The 23,663-nt window shown below is 33.8% G+C and overlaps 2 protein-coding genes across 2 annotated transcripts; one reads left to right on the forward strand and one right to left on the reverse strand.

The window, feature by feature from the left end:
• Positions 1-5,617: 5,617 nt before the first annotated feature.
• LOC18053582 (prohibitin-3, mitochondrial) lies at positions 5,618-8,282 on the forward strand. The gene is made up of 3 exons (XM_024191606.1): positions 5,618-6,025; positions 7,047-7,599; positions 7,883-8,282. The coding sequence occupies exons 1-2, from the start codon at positions 5,714-5,716 to the stop codon at positions 7,590-7,592; spliced, it is 858 nt and encodes a 285-aa protein (XP_024047374.1). The 5' UTR covers positions 5,618-5,713; the 3' UTR covers positions 7,593-7,599; positions 7,883-8,282.
• A 1,561-nt stretch (positions 8,283-9,843) lies between these two features.
• LOC18053583 (glyceraldehyde-3-phosphate dehydrogenase, cytosolic) lies at positions 9,844-11,821 on the reverse strand. The gene is made up of 6 exons (XM_024190780.1): positions 11,711-11,821; positions 11,333-11,540; positions 11,136-11,240; positions 10,390-10,453; positions 10,116-10,199; positions 9,844-10,003 (listed from the first exon to the last, which is right to left on the reverse strand). The coding sequence occupies exons 1-6, from the start codon at positions 11,819-11,821 to the stop codon at positions 9,844-9,846; spliced, it is 732 nt and encodes a 243-aa protein (XP_024046548.1).
• Between the last annotated feature and the right edge of the window lie 11,842 nt (positions 11,822-23,663).

Consider the following 23,663-nt stretch of genomic DNA (forward strand, 5'->3'; position numbering starts at 1 on the left):
ACATCACAATTTAATATAATAATAAGAATCTATTGTGGATTTGGACACTCTAGCCTATACGAGTCCTATTTCAACACCCACTTATGATTTTACAAAAAAAAATGGGTTCTCGTTACAAAAACTCATAATATCATAATGTTTTAATATCCTAAATTGAACAAATATCACAATTTAATTAATAACAACAACAACAACAGTAACAACATTTGGGAATTAATATAACTTTGTCGAACAACAATTAAGTTAAACAAACAATAATAAAAATAGTAATAATAACTAGAAATCAACAATTCAGCATATTGCTATATTCTAAATTAAAAAACTGCACAAATTAATTAATTAATTAACAATCTCCAATTTAATTAATAATAACAACAACAAACCCACTCCAATTTAATTGATAACAGTCTTCAGTTGTTCAATTATCAGTCTACAACAACAAACCCACTCCAAATAATTGAACAATTGTTAATTAATTAATTAAAAATCTCTAATTTAATTAATAACAACACTTGCGAGCAAATCAACAATAAACCCACTCCAAATAATTGAACAATTGTTAATTAATTAATTAAAAATCTCCAATTTAATTAATAACAACACTCACGAGCAAGTGAGCAACAAACACACTCCAAAATCCAAATATTAGTATGGACTAAGTGACAAACCTTGATCGATGGGAAGCTACAACATCGACAAAGTGTGACCGTGTGGGTCTGACTGAGCCATGAGGTGAACAACACGATGTGGTTGCAGACAACTTGATTATTGAAGGTGTGCTGGTTGATGGTGAGTGGGCTGCGGTGAACTGTTGCAATAGGGCGTCTGCTGGAGCTGGACGACTGCGTGCAGTGGGCTTTTGGCTGCCGTCATTGTGGGCCACGAGAGTGTGAGACAATGAGAGTTTGAGAAGTGAGAGTTTAGGGGTTTTTATGATGCTTTCGTGGGTTGCTGGTTGCTATTGGTGCTGGATAACGAGACTGAGAGTGTGAGAAGTGAGAACATAGAGGTAAGGAGATACGGGAGTTTGAGAGTTTTTTTGTTTATATATATGTGTGTGTGTGTGTGTGTGTGTGTGTGTGTGTGTATGTATATATATGTATATTAATTTTTAAAAGCCAAAACTTAAAAAAAAAAGCTTCAACTCGATCGAGTTTAAAATTCGGTTTGGGTTCAACCTAATGGTAATGGATACTTACAGGTGCATCGAAATTTGTAGGTATTATTGTTGTTTGCTTTGCAACCTTCTGTGCATGGTCTTTTAACTTTGCTGTTGTTATTTTGATTTAATGATTGGTGTTTGTATTGCATTTCTTGGCTCAAAAACTTTGAAATAAAATTTTACTGATGATGAAGAACTGAAGTCTGCAACAATAGTTTTAAATGAAAGGCATACAACACTAAATAACCAAACAAAAAAAAAAAAGTGCACGCGTTTAATAAGGGTAATTTTGAAAGAAAAGTTATGGTTTCCATTAAGACTTTTTTTTTTCATTTTTCACTCAAAGGTAAATATTTTAGAATGAGGAGAGCGAAGCGGGGAGGGGATGCGGGAGTGAAGTTGAGGAATTTATTTATTTTCTTTTCTTGTTTTCTTCTGTATCAATTTTCTTGTAATATATTCCAGAAGTTTGTAAAATAATAAAAAGAGTATTTTTTTTTCAATATGAGTGGCTAATTTTACTAAGTTGAGGTGAAATGTGAAGTTCAAGGTTTCAAATAATTAAATTCATTACTTTCTTAAGTGAGTTTTAAGTTTATTTTATTATTTTCTGGTTATTTTTATGTCATATTAATTTATAAATTTACTTGGATCTATGTGGTATTTTGACATAATGTCGACACATTAATATAATTGTGGCATATTAGGTACGTGATTCCATATTTATCCACACACATAGTTAGTTAAAAATTAAATGACATAATAATTAACTGGTAAAAGTGAGAAAAAATATAAAAATGAGAGAGTATTTAAACTATAGTTTGAATGTTGAGAGTGGATCTCGTAACCTTAACATATTTTTAAATTAATTTCTAGTGATTTCGTTTCCCGCAATTAATTTTTTTTGTTTAACAAATTGACTACTAGATTTTAGATTCCCTGTGGTTCGATCCCGGACTCACCGGATTATATTATAACTAGATACTCTTATATTTGGGAGTCATAACACTTTTGAGTTGTGTCCATGCTAATTTGAAAAAGTAAAAAGATAAAAATAATAATAGTCTACCACTATATATTATCACAAGTTATATACAGATGGGTAATAATGCTAATTATTAAATTTTATTTAGTTAAGGATGAAAATTAATAAATTAGATAGAGATATTTTAGAAAATATTTTTTAATGATAGCATTCAAACTTTTTAGATTAAGTAAAAAGTTAAAAAAAGCTTAATAACTTAATGATTTAATTGTTGAAAATATTTCAACTTAATGACTTAACTGATTAAAATTAAGTCAATTAAGTAAAAAAAAAAACAACCCCTGAGAGTAGCAATTACAATTCTATTTTTTATGTGTTATCACATTTATTTCTCATAAATTCGTTTAAAGTACTGTTGAATACTATTTACGGTTAAATTGAAAATTAAAATTAATTTTTTTAATTGATCTATTACTAAATAGATTCTTTTGTTCCCTAAAAACAACCTCTTAGTTAGAATGAGAAAGGTAATGATTATTTTACCCTTTCAATTTTTTACTTTTATACAGGAAGCATCAAGAATCCAGAAACGGAAATATTAGGGCCTGTTTGGTACCGTTTTCAAGCCTCTGTTTTCGTTTTCGTTTTGAGGATACAGATGTAATTCGTGTTTGGTGGGCTAAACTCAGAAACAAATTATAAAACAAAAAATTCAGATTCAGCTTTCCAGTTGTAAAGTTGAAAACATGTTTAATGCGTTTTCAAATGAATTACAATTCACACTCAAGAACAAATTATAGAACAAATCTCGGCTCGTGTTCACTTCATCAACAGCTCCCAAAGTCCCCGATCTAAACTCTCCGCACTCACTATCACTCTCTTCTTCCTCTTTCTCTAGATCTACAACATATATCTCTCCCTCTAACTCGATCTGCCACTCGCGTGCTGCTGCTGCTGCTCTTCCACTCGCGTGCTGCTGCTGCTAGATCCTGCTGCTGCTACTGCTGCTCTTTCACTCGGTTGCTGCTGCTGCTCTTTCACTTGCTTGCTTCCGCTGCTAGATCCTGCTGCTGCAGCTGCTCTTCCACTCACTTGCTGCCACCACTTACTGGTATATTTCTTTCTTTTTTTCTATTTGGCTGCACTTTGACTGTAATTCTTTTTGTTTAGCTTGGACCCATATGATGTTCAATTCGGCAAATTGGATTCAATTGGGCAAATTGGATGTTGTTATGTTCAATTAGTTTTTTAGGCAAATTAATTGGGTGTACTTCTTGATTATTTTGTGCAAGATTTGCTCTGGTTTTAAGTGGCATGTGGAAACTATTTTAAGTGGCATGTTCAATTCGGCAAATTGGAAACTGTTCTTAATTATTTTCTTTAGATTGTTTCAGATTCTAGGTTGTAGCAATGATATTTTAGCATGAGAGCAACTGGCCATGAGCTGGAACAGATGGGCTGGAATTTCTCTCCTAGGTGGAGTTCTGTACATTGTGCTGATGATCCCTTTCACGACGAACAGTTTTCCAAGGGCTCAGAACATAGTAGTCATGATTTAGACCCATGAAGTACCAAGAATTTATATTTATGGTGGTTAGCAGAAAATCTCACTCTTGAATCTAGACACATTTGGTACATATTTGTCAAGTATTTTGAAGCTTTACTCTGACTCTAGACACAATAGTTTACTAGAACCTGAAAGATAGAACAGATGGAAATACAATGTATGCGTTACATTTTTGTTCAGACACAACGAAGAAATCCACACGAAATTGTTACTGGGATGGTGGTGCCACGATGAAACTGGAGATCAAAATCGAGCAAGGCACTTGTACTGTTTGATTTGGTGCAAACATTGTTGCCAATTTTGTTGTAATGTTTCATTGGTGACATAATGGAATTCCTTATTACCCATGCCATTTTAATTTAATTTTCTTCCCACCGCATTCCCATGATTGTTGAAGTGACTTGAAAGAATTAATATCTTCTTGCTGGAGCCCGTAGACATGGATGCTTGCAAACATAGATAGAAGTTTTACCTTTGGTTGATTTGCCAGTTTAAAGAGTCTTGTTTAGTGTTTGTTGGCCTTGAATGTCTTGATATGGATATGGAGCCAAAACAATTGCAAGACGTGTTTCGATTACTACCAAAAGCCGTGCATGTCACACTAAACCATCGAACTTTAATGCTGCCGGGACTGGCATTGGGATTGGGATTGGAACATGGACCGTGAGTTCTCCTCTGTTTTTCAGATGGAATTGCGGCTTTTATGTGGCATGATTACATACGTAATGCATAATGTGTATCATGTAGTTTTTTATAATTATTTTGTTTAAATCATGTGTTGTAATGTATATCTTAATTATATAGTGTAAAAACAATGACAATGTTAAATTTTTTTAATTAATGTTAATTCTTAAACTTTATTATCATGTAATTTTTTTTATTAAATTTGGTTAAATTATTTTGTTGTATTTGTGTGTATTAGCTAAATAATTATTTTATAACTATAAATATAATGTAAATGATTAGTAAAAATTGTTTTTAAAAAAAGCATTACCAAACGCATATTCTCTGTTTTTATCATTTCTAACTATGTCTACCAAACGCATATTACTGTTTTCAGTTTTAAAATATAGGATACAGAAAATGATACCAAACGCATATTTAAATTCGAAATACAGTAACTGCAAAACACCATTTTCATTTTCATTTTTATTCTCAGAAAATACAGATTCAAAAACAATACCAAACAGGCCCTTATAGTTTGCAAAATTTATAAAAAAATATAAAAATATACTTTCAACTTCAAGAGAACCGCTTCAAGGATTTAGGATTCTTTCAAGTCGAGAAAACCAAGTATCTTTATAAATCAAATTTCACTTTCTTCAACATAATTCACCAATTATATTAATTTATGTATTATTTACTGTGAATATTTATTAGGGGTATGAGTAGATAATTCTATGTAAAATAAGTGTTAAAAAGAGTAATATATTTTATTGAGTTAGTGAATATAGTCCTCAATTATAAATTAACATTGAGATAATTTAGTAATATAATATGACTGTTTAAACTAATTTTTTTTTTTGGTGTATTAAACTATCTGATATCCGAAGATGACATTAGGCCCGACTAATTCAGATTCGAGCAGGGTATAATCATTAGGGTGATAAATTTCTCCCAACAAGTATTTTAATGCAGCTACAATCTCAAGTTTCGAATCGAAAACTTTAGTTAAGTTAGAACAATTCCATACTAGCTGATTTACGAGTTTGTTAGTTGTTTAAAGTAATCTTTAAGTGTAAATAGCCCTACTAAAATTTTTTACCATTTTTTGTAATTTTTAAATTTAATTAAAAAATAATTTTAAAAATGGGCCGTGAGACCAAAATACATGACTTGTCGATGAAGAACTCCAAGACGAAAATACCCTTATAAATAAATAAAAATTTATAAACCCCCAACTGTTGTGTCGTCACCAAGTCGCTTAAACCCTAAATCTAAAACCCCCCTTTTGAATCAAAAACTCAAGACACGAGTTCCTTTTCACAGTGACACCAAAATGGGCAGCAGTCAAGCCGCAGTTTCATTCTTAACCAACATAGCTCGTGCGGCCTTCGGGCTCGGCGCCGCCGCCACCGTGCTAAACTCCTCGCTTTACACTGTAGACGGAGGAGAGCGAGCTGTTCTCTTTGACAGGTTCCGTGGTGTGATCGATGAAACCATCGGTGAAGGGACCCACTTCCTCATCCCCTGGCTCCAGAAGCCCTTTATCTTCGACATCCGTACCCGGCCCCACACCTTCTCTTCCGTTTCAGGGACCAAAGATCTTCAGATGGTTAACCTAACACTCCGTGTGCTTTCTCGCCCTGAGGTGACAAATAAATCAATGAACCCTAAACCCCATTAAAAAAATCGCATTTTTGTTCGTATTTTCTAGTGTGTATTTGATAATTATTTGTGGGTTAGCGCTTTATTTTAGGTTAATCTGATTGATGTACAATTGTGAAAGCAAATGGGATGATTTTTTGTTTGATGTTGTAGAATGTGTTAAATTTGTTTCTAGGAAAGATTTAAACTTGTTTTCTTTTCTAAGATAAGGAGAGAGGGGGAAGTGGATAGAAAGGAAAGGAGGGTTGTTTTCCTCTTGGGTGAGAAGGAAATGATAGCCGAAAGAAAGAGGTTGGAGAGAGAGAACCATATGGTAGTGTTACTAAATTTGCCCAGTGGGCAAGTATAATGATCAAATTAACACATCATATTTTCATTTTTGCTTACCTACTTATAAGAGATACTACCTGTCATAATAATCAATGGACAGAAGAAAGATTTCTTTCTGTTACTTCTGCCTACCTGGATAAGCATTCATATTGATAGGACCATTGGGTATGATTGATTGAATTGGATAGCTTGATTGTCAGATTTGTTCCTAGGAATAACTTTGTTAGTATTTGTTTTTGTTAAAGTGTTAAATTGCAATAAAATTTATAAATTGTTCTTATCGGGTAATTACTTTTTTTTGGGGGGGGGGGGGGAATAAAAATATTTAGTTATGAAAAGACATTTGTTATTGTAAGTGAAATTTTCCATTGGTTGTGCATTTGCATAGTTTAAACTGATAATATAAATGATCTGATATGCCTTTTTGTCTTGTGTTTTTATGATTTAAAGACTCATCTTATAATGGCTTGTACTCTCAATAATCCTCGCTCAGTGAATGAAACCATCATTCATTTGGATGCCTTTTTTGTTCTTTTAATTGACACATTGTAATTGACAATTTTGAACAATGCTGGCTGATATGAATTTGATGAATATCTACTTCGAAGCTTTGAGTTGATTTTGTTCTGATTGTATTCTGTTTTTTAGTAGTTAATCCTTTGATTTCGTGAAAGGTATCACGGCTGCCTTACATTTTCCAACATCTTGGACTCGAGTATGATGAGAAGGTGCTTCCATCGATTGGGAATGAGGTGCTGAAGGCCGTGGTAGCACAATTTAATGCTGATCAGCTTCTTACCGAGCGTCCACATGTTTCTGCACTAGTCCGAGAGTCTCTGATCAAACGTGCTAGGGACTTCAACATTGTGTTGGACGATGTGGCCATCACGCATTTGTCATATGGAGCAGAGTTTTCTAGGGCAGTCGAGCAAAAGCAAGTGGCACAGCAGGAGGCTGAAAGGTCTAAGTTTGTGGTGATGAAGGCCGATCAGGAAAGGAGGGCTGCAATTATTCGGGCTGAGGGTGAAAGTGAGGCTGCGCAGCTAATTTCTGAAGCAACTTCGAAGTTTGGTTTGGGATTGATTGAGCTGAGAAGGATTGAAGCATCCAGGGAGATTGCCGCTACTCTGGCCAGGTCACCTCATGTGGCTTACCTGCCTGGTGGCAAGAACAGCAACATGCTTCTGGCTCTGAATCCTGCCTTGACCGGTGGCCGTTGAATGACTGGTAATTTTATTTTATTTTGTAGCTCATAATTTAGATGAGAAATTGCATACTGATATTGAATCACCATGTTATTACTGATGGAAGGCTTACATATGTCAGTACTCATGACATATGTCAATATCTGGCCTGTCATCAGTGAAAGGAGTCTGCTAATCTTTAGATTATTACACTCCGTTTTAATACTTATTGTAAACAACAGTTGAATTTTATTGTGAAGAATTAGAGAGTTAGGTCCTTAATCGATTATAACTGCTGATTTTAATTTTCTGTTATTGCTTTGCAGGATCTTTTCATGTGGCCTAGTAGCGTGATCATGTGAGTTAGCTGAAGTTGCCATTACTAAAAACTGGAAATCTTTTGATGTCACTAGACCTTTTTATATCTCAACCTTATAAGAACCATATGCTCCTGTTTAGAATTAAGAAAGTTCTTAATGTTGGTGTAAACAGTGGTTTTGCGTCATAAATTCTTGATCTGTCCAGTTATTTAGGAGCTGCAGATATGGGAACAAAGTTGCTCAAATGTTTTTCATGTTTCACCCATCAGATGGCCCATCTTGTCTGTGCCTGTTAAATTCTTTTATTTCTCTCCACACTTCCTGTAGGTACAATTTATTATGTTCTTCACTCATGTGGAGCCTCCCTAAACTGTATGAATAAAAACCGTTTCGGCATTTTCGATTATAACCCTTTTCCCCATTGTTTTGAACTTTGGGTGATTATCACTAGACTACACTGATTTACGGAGCTGCTGGCTGCTTTTACTGGGTTCCATACCTCATGCAAGTTTTATAGATTTCTTAATGAAGTGCTTGTAGTTGAGGATTAAGAAGGCAGCAATGTTATGTGACGATGTTGATATTTGATGGTATTTAGGGTGTTACATAAATTAGAGCATCAAGAATTACTGCCACTTATTGTGTTGATTTCTACTCACAATGCGCATATGGCACTTGCTAGTCAAAGAAATTACTGCAATTGAAGAGATACTAGTATTACTGCCTCTCTCAAGCAACACCACTTTGGCGTTTGCAAATCTGTTTAGCCAATGAATGGTCACCTATAGACCTGTAGACTAAGTAATTAGTGGAGATTTGAAGACTAATGTCGCTGAAACAGTAAAGTTCACTGTTTCTTGCAAATGCATCCTTTCTCTGGTGCTAGTCTGCATTCTCCAGTCTCCAATCCCTATTCATTCATAAAACTTTTAATATCACACGTGTAAACAACATGGGGTATTAAAACCTCACATGCAAATAGACCAATGCTGCGTTTTAACGGATCTTAATAGCCATATCATGTTCCAACCGGGCAAAATTTATCGAAAACAGCTTTAAACCATTCTTCAATATCATGTTCCGAAAAGCAAAAAATTATCCTCAAAACAGACCGAAAAGAAAATGAAAAAAAGGTCCATGAAATCGTGACGAATCCGAAACAACTTCTGAACCACTCATGGCAGATCAAGTCAGTACCTCCTGTGCCATAACTCCATTCATGCTGTATTTACTTTCTGGAATGGGAGTAAAGAGTCTGGATTTCTCCCACTCTAATGTTTACTTACTAATTTTAGAGGAGGAGTGGGAATCCCACTCCGTAGGACCCATTTTTTTTTTTGGATGGGGGAGGTGGGAGTGGGAATCTACTCACTCCTCTTCTATTTTTATCCTTACATTTAATCAAATAAAATAAATAATATTTAATAAAATAAAATAAATAATATCATTTTTATTTAGATAATATTATTATATTATTTTATAAATTATACTTATTAAAAATAATAATTTATATTGATTCTAAGTTAAAATTACTTAAAAATAATATTATTATACTCATAGAAAATTAATATTACTATATACTCTTTTTATTTGAAAATATAATATTATTATATTTATTTAAAAATAATAGTATTATATTTATTTAATATTAGTAATTAATAATAATCAATATTTTATTCTAAGAAAATATTAATTTTGTATTATATTATTAATAATAATGTTTCATTTGTGTTGCTCTTAATAATAATTTTTTATTTACATAATTAAAATTAAAATTAATAAAAAAATTATTTACATAATTAAGAATATTAATAATTATTATTAATTTAAAAATATAATAAAATAAATTTTTTATTTTTCAAATCTATTTTTTTATTAATTTTGTAATTAAAAACGATAATTCTTTAAATAAAAATAAAATTGTAATTTAAAATCATTTACTCCCAATTCCATGCTCTCATTCCAGTTTAAGTAAACAACCTACTCCCACTCCCACTCCATACTCTTAATCTCAGGATTCCCACTCCAATCCAAAATATAAATGCAGCATCAGTATCATACCAAGAGACAAGCTTCTCCAAGTTGTCGCTCAAAGAAATTCCAGCCTTGGCGTCAAAAATGCTTGACCTGCCATGCAAGAATTTGTACAAAAAGATTAATTGTTATGAGTGAACTTATCAAGTTAATCTGGCACAATTAATTAACAGGCATGCATGGAAGCACAGAATTGTCTGATCACCTGTTGTCACCCACGAAGTCGGTTGATACAACATCATCCTCAATGTAACCAAAGATTCCTTTCATCTCACCTTGAGATGCCTCCCTACGTGAAATTTCAAAGCAGAAGGAGAATTACTAAGTATCCCAATTAAGTAAGTATAGTATTATTGTTATAAATGACTGATGCTAGCCAGGAAGATACTTAAAGAGTACTGATCATGACAACCTAGGAAACTGAATACGTGTAAAATGATGATTAATTAAGAAAATGATGATGGTGCTTAATTAATTACTTGAGAGCAGCTTTGATGTCATCGTAGGTGGCTTTCTTCTCTAGTCTTACAGTGAGGTCGACCACTGAGACATTGACGGGGAAGACGGAAAGCCATTCCAGTCAATTTGCCATTCAATGATGGCAGAACTTTACCAACAGCCTACACAATTATATACAGTCATATGTAGTAGATACAACAATATTGAAGGCAATAAATAAACATTCAAGAATTATACACACACATATATAAAAGCTAGCTCAAGAGTTAAGCGTTATCCATATTTAATATACTTAATTTAAGTTCAATATTTACCATCACGTGCAAGCTAATCTCAAGCATGAGTTTGGCTTAGACGAAGTGTGCAAGCCGATCTCATGTGTGAGTTCGACTATGATTTAGAAGTCTATAAGCCTCCAAAAGTGTGTGAGCTAATATATGCATGAGTTTGGCTTTGATACCATATAAAAGTCTATAGGCTTAACTCAACTTAATATTATATAAAATTCTATAAGTTTAACTCAACCCAAAAATTAAGTTAGCTAAAGTTGAGGGTTTTTCAAACCTTATATAGATAGGTAAGATAGTGTGGATCCACTCATTAAGAAGTTTGTCTCTGATACTGTAAGAAAGTCTATAGTTCTAACTCAACCTAAAAACTAATTTAAGAGTTGAGAGCTGTCTAAATCTTATATATTTAACCCAAGTTCAACACTCCGTTAATGTGAAATATTTTTCTTAACATATTTGAGTCTGCAAGTAATTACTATATTCCTTAGCAGCTCCATCACTGCTGGGAATAATGTTGAAAGAAGCAGCTCTTCCACGTCTCCAGTCCTTCATTGAAGGCCCATCAACAGTCTTTTGAGTGGCTGAATATACAGCAACAGTTAAGGAAACACAAGTTAAACAATGGTATTCACAGCCGTTGCAACTGGGGCCGGCCATATGTGCCCATAATCACCAGCAATAGCATGGACAGTGGTCATAAATCCCTCAACAATGCCGAATTTGTTTTGAATAACCTTAGCCAGCGAAGCAAGACAGGTGGTAGTGCAACTAGCGTTGGAGACGATATCAAGTTCTTTCTTGTATTCCTTCTCATTGACACCCATAACAAACATGGGAGCATCCTTACTAGGAGCTGAAATCACAACCTTCTTTGTACCACCCTATATGGCGCACAGATGTTAAAGGGAGGACATAATTTCAATTCCAGAAATTAAATGATTTCCCAGAGAATCAAAATCAAGCCTCTATATATACAAAAGACTTGAAAAATTTAAAAAGTCGCAAAAACATATATTTTCAATTGTTGTGTGGATAATTATAAATAGAAAACCTTCAAATGGGCAGCAGCTTTGTCCTTGTCAGTGAAAACTCCGGTGGACTCAACAGCTAATTCAGCTCCAGTCTCAGCCCATGGAATCTCCTCTGGATTCCTAGTCATCATTTTTATAAAAAAAATCAGAACTATCACTTTCACATCTTATATTAAGTGCAAAATTCACATTCACACGCGCTCGTACACACATATACGGAACAAAAAATTTATATAAAAATCTAACACAAAAAACAGCATCAGGCTTCTCTCCAAAGAGGAGGGTCTTTGAGTCTTTGTGTTGGGAAAATATGCTCTTTAAAAGCATATGTGTTTATTTAATTGTAATAAACAATTTTTCTGATTAATAAAATAAATGAGGTATTTTATTCAAATATCTTAATTGCATTAATATTTGTATTAAAGTCCATTTAATCATATTATATGTATTTATGTGATCACCATGTGGATTCACAGAAGACATAAATACAAGTTATCTTATGATTAAATAAATTTAGTTCGCAGTTGATAAATAAAGTTGGGCACTTTATTTAGGTATAGACTGTAATAAATTCATTGAATGATTTGTCTTAATCATGTATGAATTTATTAATGTAGTACGACTACATTGAACAGGATCACATATGAGATTTAATTAACTTTGTAATAACTGTCAGACTTATTAAATCTCATAGGCGTTGATTTTACTGTAATCTTAATCTTGAGTTAATTATGATTTCATGATTGTAATTGTTATTCCATTTGAGTTACCAATGGGCACGACACATTCTTGTGGTCAAGATTACCCGGTATCTTGGTGGGAGCAATTATGAGTATTGGAGTTATGGATTAACAATATAGAATTTGTACAACACATCTCTTGATGGGTTTTCGGCACTTGATCATAGAATTCTCTGGCCAGAGCGTGTCAACATATTTAGTATGTTGAAAATGATCATTAGAGAAAACCAGTAAGGATCAAGGAATAAGATGTTATTAAATTGATTGGACAGTTGAGATATCAATTTAATTAACGATGTGGTACAAAGGATTGTGCAGTAAAGAAATCAATGTGGCTTGGGACGAATTATTATTCGAGCATACAATTATGGAAGTCAGTTCCAATCTTTTAGTGGAGTAGATTTGGAATTAAATAATTGGGCTAGTTTAATTACAGGCCTAATTATTGTAGCCACTTTTGTATGTTCCCAAATGATCCCTGGGTTAGCTCATTTAATTGACTGCACCACTACTGGACTAATAAGTAAGATAACTAGCGATTTGGGTCAAAAGCCTAAATATATCATTTAGTGGGAGGCTCCATTTAATTAGCTTTTGTATAAGGGGCCTTATGTTATTTTACAAGGTGGGTCCCCTATTAAAAAAGTAAATAAACGTGAGTTTTATTTAGGGCATTATTTGGAGCCTAGGGATTTCACTAAAGGGAGATATATAAGGCTTATTTTTCCCTAAAGAAAAGAAGAGAAGCCACTTTTTATACAGATCAGAGAAAAAGATTTTTCTCTCCATTGTTGAGAGAAAAATTTTCTCGTGCTAGTTGCTTTGGTAGTGATAAAGGCGCCCACACGTCAAGTGCAGATCGAACCTGAGTCATAACCTGGAAGATCATTGGAGACAGTTTGTGATCTAACAAGCGTGGTGGTGACGGATCGTGATCTAACAGGAGTGGTGGTGGCGGATCGTGATCTAAGAGCCTAAATCACTTCAGCGGAAAAAGCCAACTCAGATTTTCAAGGTACGATTTCTGAATTACGTATTCCTATATATTATATGAGAGCGGTCCTTAAAAGGTTTTATAAAAATTTTAAAAACCTGATTTTTCCCCAACAATTGGTATCAGAGCAATCTCATATTAATATATAAGAATATTGTATGAAATCATTCTTGAAATTTATGTATTAGAGTGGCACATTTTATTCAGATATATATTATTTGTTTAATATATTAATAAAGCATGTTTATGGTTTGTCTTAATTCATGGTTAGATGTTCTACTGTATTTTTCGTTTGGATCTGTAACAAGAGGGGTGGTTTATTATCACCATGTTTCCCTCTTAATTTTTTTTCTGTTATAGAATTTTTGTAAGCCAAAAATTGGCCTAGGAAATTTGTAAATCAACGGAAAATAATCATGGATGTCAGATCAGAGGAAACGGAGGCCGGAAATTTCAGAAGCATGCTGCCAGCAGCCACGAGCAACAGCAGCGCGCGCGGCCCACGTGGGCAGCAGCGCGCGCGGCTCGCCTGGGCAGCAGCACGCGCTGCACGCCCAGCAGTTGCCGCATGCGCGCGGCAAGCGCGCTGTGTGCGCAGTGGCTGGCAGCTGCAGCACGCTGCCAGCAGCGCGCGCTGCACATGCAGCAGCAGCGTGCGCAGAAGTAGCGTGCGTTCCAGCAAGCAGCGCGCGCAGGGTTAGTTTGTTTCTGGCGTATCGGCGACGGCAAACTCGACGTTGATAGCGGCTGTCCGGTGAGATTGGCCTGAACAGTGGCCGTTTCTGCTGGTGGCGACTGGGGAAGAAGAGGAAAAGAAAAATGTGATTTTAGGGTTCCATGGTTTTTACCATGGAGGTCCCTATAGTTTCATATTTGTTTCTTGTGGGCAGAAAATTTTAATTTTTTGCATTTAAGTCCAAACATAGTTTTGGGCTTAATTAATCCTAGTTTTAGGCCCAATTTCAATTGGGCTTAATGGATTAAAAATGCATAGACAAAATTAAATACATTAAATTTATTTTTGGTCCAAAAGTTTTATTTTAATAATAAAAAAAATAAAATTATCTATTTATTTATTTCTTTTTAAAATTAAAAATTGGACCAATTATAAATTAAAAAGCCCAATTTCCCCTAGTCCATTAACAAAAACAAGATTATGGAAGATGGATATTGACAAGAAGCCCAATGAAGATTAGGCTTAGAGTTAATGTATTTTTCATTATTAGGAAAGCCATGAATTAAGATTATTTAATTGTTTTTCTATATGTTATGTTTTGGATGATAACATGCCATGATAACATGTCATATAGAATAGGTAGTGCCACTCTATGCATAATGTTACATGTCATTCATTAATAATGAATCTCATTATATTGTTTGAAATTTGTACATGCTTAATAATATTTGATATCATCTAGATAATATTATAGGAAGCATGCAATTAACAATATGTATGTTTTAAAAAGGAAAAACCAATTTTAAAATATTGAGTGGGAGAGGGAAAATTCAAGATAATTTTCCCACGGGTTCCATTGTTAGTTCAATAATAAAATTATATATATACCTCGACTTCATGATACGGTGATGCTCCCTTCGGAGGGTATATATATTAGATATTTTATTTGATGAACTTCTTCAAAGATAAAATTGAAATATTTTTCAATCGATTGTTCACCCCAACGGTGACTATTGATATGAAAAATACGTAGATTGAAACAGTGGTTATACATTCAACTGAAATTTGTTATTAACCTTCCCAACGAAGCTCTGTTAACAAATTTAGGCCCAAAAAGATAACGATAATTATTTATCATGTCTCTACATGAAAGTAAATAATCCAATGGGTAATTGGGTCTAGTAAGTATAGACATGACTTCCCCACCAGATAGCTTGTCAAAGCGGAACTAGATTATCGTTACAATAAATTAAAATGCATTTATGGTTTTATGCATTTTTGTCATTTATTGTGAATATTATTTCAAATTATTTATGCATGGATGTTTTATTTTTCAGAAAATGTCTTCCCTAAGCCCACTTACTATTATTCTAAGTCAAAACAAACTCACTGGAGAAAACTACATAGATTGGAAAAGAAATCTATTCATTGTCCTGACTGCTGAAAATTATAAATATGTCTTAACCCAGCCATGCCCCCCAGTTCCAGCGGATGATGCTCATAGAAATCAGAGGAGGCTTTATGAGAAATGGCAAAAGGCCAATGAAATGGGAAAGTGCTACATTCTAGCCTCGATTTCTAATATTCTGCAGACCAAACATCAGAACTTGGAGACTGCCACTGAAATAATGGATAGTCTCCAACAGATGTTCGGGCAGAGTACTCGCTCTGCGAGACAAGCAGCGCTGAAAGGAATTATGAACAGTAAAATGGGGAAGGGCACAAGAGTTCGTGATCATGTCCTCAAAATGATGGACTATTTGAATGAGGCTGAGATTCAGGGAGCACAAATCGATGATAACTCAAAGATTGACATGGTGCTAGAATCTCTGCCAGAAACATTCAAGGAGTTTAAGGTCAATTATAACATGAACAAAAGAAACATGACCTTAACTGAATTGATGAACGAACTCCATTCTGCTGAAGAGATCTATCGTGCTGAGAAATCTCTAGGAAGCATAAATATTACTGAAAAAGGTTCATCTTCTGGGCCTAAACCGAAAGGCAAAGGTAAGAAGAAAGCTGGGAAAAAGAGACCGTCTACCAAGCAAGATGGCAAGCCGAAAGGCAAATGCTTCAAGTGTGGACAGAAAGGTCACTGGAAAAAGGATTGCCCTAAGATTGTGAAATCAGGTATGGGAAATTTTTTTGTAATTGAGGCCTGTTTAGTTCAGAATCCTATTGACACTTGGGTGTTGGATTCAGGAGCAACTAATCATATTTGTAATTCACTTTATTGGTTTCAGGAAACCAGGAAAATAAGTGAAGGAAGCGTCAAGCTGCAGTTAGGGACAGGACAGTTCGTGTCAGCAGTAAAGACTGGATCTGTTTTATTATCTTTTAATAATGAGACTTTAGTTTTGAATAATTGTCTTTATGTTCCAGACATTAAGAGAAATTTAATTTCAGTAGCTTGTTTGTCAAAGCAAAGGTACACTGTAAATTTTGGATCCTCTGTTTCTATTTTTCATAATAAGAGACTTATTTGTTCTGGTACATTGGAAGATAATTTATATCATTTAAGTCCAATGATCCATTCTATGCATGACACAGTGATAAATAATGATGAGCATACACATTTATCTAAGAAAAGAAATATTTCTTCCAACCAATGTTACCTCTGGCATTTACGCTTGGGTCATATAAACCAAAATAGGATACAGAGAATGATCAAAGATGGGCTCTTGGGTCCATTAGAAAATGAATCATTGTCACTCTGTGAATCCTGTTTAGAAGGGAAAATGACCAAAAGGCCATTCTCGGCCAAAGGAGTACGTGCAACAGTACCACTTGAATTGGTACATACAGATGTATGTGGACCAATCAATGTACAAGCTCGAGGAGGTTATGAGTATTTCATCACTTTTACTGATGATTACTCAAGATACGGTTATGTTTATCTGATGCGTCATAAGTCTGAAGCTCTTGAGAAATTCAAAGAGTATAGGGCTGAGACAGAAAAGCAATTAGATAAGAACATAAAGAAACTTCGATCTGATCGAGGTGGTGAATTTCTCTCAGGAGATTTCAAAGAGTATCTGGTTGAAAATGAGATTATATCTCAATTGACTGCCCCGGGAACACCACAACAAAATGGGGTAGCTGAAAGAAGAAATAGAACTCTTTTGGATATGATGAGATCTATACTTAGTTATTCGTCATTACCAATCTCTTTTTGGGGACTAGCACTGGAAACTGCAGTTTACCTTTTGAACTTAGTTCCATCTAAGTCAGTGCCTAAAACCCCAATAGAATTATGGTCAGGTCGCAAACCAAGTTTACGACATGTCCGTATTTGGGGATCACCAGCACATGTGCTGAAACCAAAGGCAGACAAAATGGATTCACGTTCTGAGGTTTGTATGTTTGTGGGGTATCCCAAAGGAACAAGGGGAGGTTTATTTTATAGTCCTCAAGATAGGAAAGTGATCGTGAGCACACATTTCACTTCCCTTGAGGAAGACTATATGAATAACTTCAAACCTAAGAGTAAGGTAATACTTGAAGAACTGTCAGGTGATCAGGTTGATGCTCAGCTTTCAATGCCTGTTACAGAATAGGAAGAACAGCAACAACCAGATGATCAACACAAGATTAACCCTAAACAACCATCACTTTTAGAACCTCGTCGTAGTGGGAGGGTAACTAGGTTACCTGCGAGATACATGCTTTTGGGAGAAACCTATACGGCTATCTCAGATGAACATGTACAAGATCCCACTAGTTACAACGAAGCTCTAATAGATAGAGATGTTGAATTTTGGAAAAAGGCCATGAATCAAGAAATGGAATCTATGTATTCCAATAAAGTCTGGGAACTTGTAGAGGCACCAAAAGGGGTAAAACATATAGGATGCAAGTGGATCTACAAGAGAAAAAGAGGAGTAGACGGAAGGGTGGAAACATTTAAAGCAAGATTAGTAGCCAAAGGGTTTACTCAGAAAGAGGGAATCGATTATGAGGAAACTTTTTCTCCGGTTGGTATGCTTAAATCCATCAGGATTCTGCTCTCCATTGCTGCAGTGCTAGATTATGAAATTTGGCAAATGGATGTCAAGACTGCCTTTCTCAATGGGCATCTTGAAGAAAACATCTACATGCACCAACCAGATGGATTTATACAAAGAGGCCAAGAACACATGGTATGTAAGTTGCAGAGATCCATTTATGGATTGAAGCAAGCATCCCGGTCATGGAACATCAGATTTGATCAAGCGATAAAATCGCTTGGATTCATTCAGAACATTGATGAACCATGTGTGTATAAGAAAATTCAAGAAAAATCTGTAGCCTTCCTAATTCTTTATGTAGACGATATTCTCCTAATTGGAAATGATATAGGAGTATTGACTACAATAAAGAGTTGGTTAGCAAAACAATTTGATATGAAAGACCTGGGAGAGGCAAGTTATATTCTTGGTATCAAATTATTACGAGACCGGAAGAATAAAACTTTAGCCTTGTCTCAAGCGGTCTATATCGATAAGATATTGGCTAGATTTAGCATGGAAAATTCCAAGACTGGTTTATTACCATTCAGACATGGAATTACATTCTCTAAGGATCAATCACCTAAAACATCTAAAGAGATAGAGAGAATGAGACAAGTTCCCTATGTAGAAGCTGTGGGAAGTCTTATGTATGCCATGCTTTGCACTAGGCCAGACATCTGTTTTGCGGTAGGGATGATTAGTAGATATCAATCTAATCCTGGACCTGAACACTGGACTGCGGTCAAGCATATAATGAAGTATCTGAAAAGAACTAAAAATTATATGCTTGTGTATTCTGGTGATGAACTCATTCCAGTGGGTTATACTGATTCTGACTTTATGTCAGATAAGGATTCCAGAAAATCAACTTCCGGCTATGTGTTTACATTGGGAAGTGGAGCTATTAGTTGGAGGAGTGTGAAACAATCTTGTATCGCAGACTCCACAACTGAAGCTGAATATGTGGCTGCATCCGAAGCTGCAAAAGAAGCTGTATGGCTCCGCAAGTTCCTACAAGATCTTGAGGTGGTACCTGCTGTAACTGCACCCCTGAAACTATTTTGCGATAATAGTGGTGCGGTAGCTCAATCTAAGGAACCAAGGAACCACAAGAAACAAAAACATATTGAGAGGAAGTATCATCTTATAAGGGATATAGTGCAGAGAGGTGATGTGGAGGTTACTCAGATTGCGTCACAGCAAAACTTGGCAGATCCTTTTACTAAGGCCATACCTGGGAAACCTTTTAACTTGCACTTAGATTCCATGGGCATGCGTGAGATGCCAAATATGCTTTGAGAGCTAGTGGGAGATTGTTGGGAAAATATGCTCTTTAAAAGCATATGTGTTTATTTAACTGTAATAAACAATTTTTCTGATTAATAAAATAAATGAGGTATTTTATTCAAATATCTTAATTGCATTAATATTTGTATTAAAGTCCATTTAATCATATTATATGTATTTATGTGATCACCGTGTGGATTCACAGAAGACATAAATACAAGTTATCTTATGATTAAATAAATTTAGTTCGCAGTTGATAAATAAAGTTGGGCACTTTATTTAGGTATAGACTGTAATAAATTCATTGAATGATCTGTCTTAATCATGTATGAATTTATTAATGTAGTACGACTACATTGAACAGGATCACATATGAGATTTAATTAACTTTGTAATAACTGTCAGACTTATTAAATCTCATAGGCGTTGATTTTACTGTAATCTTAATCTTGAGTTAATTATGATTTCATGATTGTAATTGTTATTCCATTTGAGTTACCAATGGGCACGACACATTCTTGTGGTCAAGATTACCCGGTATCTTGGTGGGAGCAATTATGAGTATTGGAGTTATGGATTAACAATATAGAATTTGTACAACACATCTCTTGATGGGTTTTCGGCACTTGATCATAGAATTCTCTGGCCAGAGCGTGTCAACATATTTAGTATGTTGAAAATGATCATTAGAGAAAACCAGTAAGGATCAAGGAATAAGATGTTATTAAATTGATTGGACAGTTGAGATATCAATTTAATTAACGATGTGGTACAAAGGATTGTGCAGTAAAGAAATCAATGTGGCTTGGGACGAATTATTATTCGAGCATACAATTATGGAAGTCAGTTCCAATCTTTTAGTGGAGTAGATTTGGAATTAAATAATTGGGCTAGTTTAATTACAGGCCTAATTATTGTAGCCACTTTTGTATGTTCCCAAATGATCCCTGGGTTAGCTCATTTAATTGATTGCACCACTACTGGACTAATAAGTAAGATAACTAGCGATTTGGGTCAAAAGCCTAAATATATCATTTAGTGGGAGGCTCCATTTAATTAGCTTTTGTATAAGGGGCCTTATGTTATTTTACAAGGTGGGTCCCCTATTGAAAAAGTAAATAAACGTGAGTTTTATTTAGGGTATTATTTGGAGCCTAGGGTTTTCACTAAAGGGAGATATATAAGGCTTATTTTTCCCTAAAGAAAAGAAGAGAAGCCACTTTTTATACAGATCAGAGAAAAAGATTTTTCTCTCCATTGTTGAGAGAAAAAGATTTTTCTCTCCATTGTTGAGAGAAAAATTTTCTCGTGCTAGTTGCTTTGGTAGTGATAAAGGCGCCCACACGTCAAGTGCAGATCGAACCTGAGTCATAACCTGGAAGATCATTGGAGACAGTTCGTGATCTAACAAGCGTGGTGGTGACGGATCGTGATCTAACAGGAGTGGTGGTGGCGGATCGTGATCTAGGAGCCTAAATCACTTCAGCGGAAAAAGCCAACTCAGATTTTCAAGGTACGATTTCTGAATTACGTATTCCTATATATTATATGAGAGCGGTCCTTAAAAGGTTTTATAAAAATTTTAAAAACCTGATTTTTCCCCAACACTTTGACCTTCAGCTGGTGCTTCCATTGTCCACGAACACTATCATACTTGAACATGTACGTCTATATGTAGAAAATACCCGTATATTCACATTAGGTATATAAAAATTAATATCACGAAAGACTAATTCATCAGGTCAGACAATCAATCAGACGATATAAATTCCTTTAATTTTAATCCATCAAATTTTTATAATGTACATGTGCATGTAGGTTCACATTTCAAATGCAACATATATACAAACGTGAAATAAAAGAAATTAAAAAAAAAATCGTATCATTACAACCCCCCCTCCCCCCCTAATCAGTTGTAGTGAAAAGATCATTAAAAGCGACAAGCGCAACATCGTCTCTTTTCAATGTAATTAGGGATGGCAATGGACAATTGCGAATTTGTCATCATCAAATCTGTACTTATAAAAAATTTAAATTAAATTATATAATTCAAACTATAAATATATAATAATAGTCTAAAAATCCACAAACAATATTCAACTCTAGATTTTATTAATGTAAATAAGAAATTAAAATTTGAGCATTAAAAAAATGTATAAAAAATATTAATCTAACACTAAATATTTTCATTGCAGGTGAATCATCATCACTAATATCAATGTCTTCCTTCATCTTTCAATCAATACACAAGTATTATTAATAATATTAACAAGTAGATTTTATACAATTATCGTTAAGGCAAAATAAACAAAATCAATTAAAGTAAAATAAAAATATTAGTAATAAAAATTATAAAATTTCTACTTATTAAAAGCTTATTGTATATATGTTGCCGCAAGATAAATTAGGTTTAGGAATTAGAAACTTTAACTTAAATATATTTATGATTAAAAATTTTTTATGTGATTTTTCTAATAAAAATAAAAATATAATAACTAAAATAAAGAACGCGGGTTGGTGGATACCATCGCTGGTACCCAAGGATTTTTGCTCAATACCAACCTCACTCACAACCCAAGTGGATTTAAGTTTAAAATATAAAACTCGCCCACAACCCGCAAAATTATCCTCAATGGGTGGGTTTTTACGGGTGGGTTTGTGGGTTGGTAGGTAATTTTACCATGGCTAAGTGCAACTATCGCCACCAAACGACGGATTCTTCCAAATCCTTCTCAACAATAAGTTAATTATATCAACTCAAACAAAAATAATAATAAAAAGAATTCATTAAAGAGAAAGAAATTAATAAAAATTATATATACCGCTGATTTCGATCTTGATCTTCTTGCCCATAGTCTCTAAAAATGATGAAAGACTTGTACAGACTTAGGCCCGTTTAGGATTGAGGTTCAAATTCAATAAACTGCTTATTTAATAATTTTTGAGAGAGATAATGTTTGGAAAATTTTGTAAAAACAACTTATTTTATAATTTTTTCTATTTTAACAACAACTTTTAAAAGCATGTGGGGAGGTGCTTTTTATAAGCAGCTTATTAAATAAGTCACTATATTTTTTTAAAGTTCCTGTTATAACCTTAGCATTTTACAAAAAGACAATTATATCTTATTTTTCCATAAACCCTAATATAAAACCATTAAATATCATATTACCGCCACAATTAAATTACCACTACAACTATTGTATGTTCTCTACACTATTAATTTAATGTGAATGTAATGCATATTACATTTTATTTTATTTGGATTATGTATAAGTATGAATTTTTATCATATTTATGTAACAGATTATGAAGCTCATTAAATTTTATTTAATTGAGTTTTTTTTCACATTATGTAATTTTATGTACTTAAAGGATAAAAGAAAAAAAAAGGCATGTTTAAACAATTTATTAAACATACTTTAGAAATAAAAGATAATTTAAATTTATATGTATTTTGATCATTATATAATAAAACAATATTTTCTCTATAAAATTTATCAAATGCATATACTCTACTTTTTAAATTCACAGCAATTATGGCAATAAAATTTATTAAATATTAAGTTACTTTTTTAATCAGCGACTTATTTTATTTGTATAGTAAAAATAATTTATTTAATTAGTAATCACAATCCCAAACTCGCCCTTAGGACGAGATTTTAAGTATACTAATGTAAAAAGTGAAATTAAATTTAATGGAGAAGAGAGTGGAGGGCGTAAAATGGGTACGTGGCAGATTTGTTGAGATTTAATGATGTGGGGACCCGTAACTCTGCGATGAAAATGGTGATTGGTGATGATGTTTTCAATTTTTATATGGAAATTAAATAAAAATTATATATTTGAACTAAATAAACGGCAGAAGGTACTGGTGGGGTAAGAGGATAGTGACCGTTGATTTCAAGAAAAGATCTTTGATTTCCACATCGCATGATCCAGGCTGTGGCTTCACTGGATCAGCGGTTACGAATTGGTAAAACCGGCATAAGAAAATTGTGGTTGAAGTGAGGCCTTTTTTTTTTTTTTTAATTGGTCGTGAGAAACTACATGGATAAATTAATTAGATAAGAGTTCTCATATAATTCGGTACTGAGTTAATCTCTTTGTTAATATTTTAGAAAAATTTAATTGATAGTTATTATATAAACATATAAAATTAATTAAATCTGAACCATATTTTACTATATACACATGTATATGAGGCAACCTGTGGTAGGAGATTACGAAGAATTGTGTATAGATCAGCTTAAGACAAAATTCGAATCTTGTCTATTTCTTATA

Source organism: Citrus clementina, unplaced genomic scaffold (assembly GCF_000493195.1).
Source record: "Citrus clementina cultivar Clemenules unplaced genomic scaffold, Citrus_clementina_v1.0 scaffold_2, whole genome shotgun sequence".
NCBI classification, from domain to species: domain Eukaryota; kingdom Viridiplantae; phylum Streptophyta; class Magnoliopsida; order Sapindales; family Rutaceae; genus Citrus; species Citrus x clementina.

Excerpts from the sequence above, each read along its gene's own strand:
- LOC18053582 (XM_024191606.1), top strand. The coding sequence starts at position 5,714 with ATGGGCAGCAGTCAAGCCGCAGTTTCATTCTTAACCAACATAGCTCGT. Across the intron at positions 6,026-7,046 it reads GTGTGCTTTCTCGCCCTGAG|GTATCACGGCTGCCTTACAT; the intron begins GTGACAAATAAA and ends ATTTCGTGAAAG.
- LOC18053583 (XM_024190780.1), bottom strand. The coding sequence starts at position 11,821 with ATGATGACTAGGAATCCAGAGGAGATTCCATGGGCTGAGACTGGAGCT. Across the intron at positions 11,541-11,710 it reads AAGCTGCTGCCCATTTGAAG|GGTGGTACAAAGAAGGTTGT; the intron begins GTTTTCTATTTA and ends TGCGCCATATAG. Across the intron at positions 11,241-11,332 it reads CACTGTCCATGCTATTGCTG|CCACTCAAAAGACTGTTGAT; the intron begins GTGATTATGGGC and ends CTGTATATTCAG.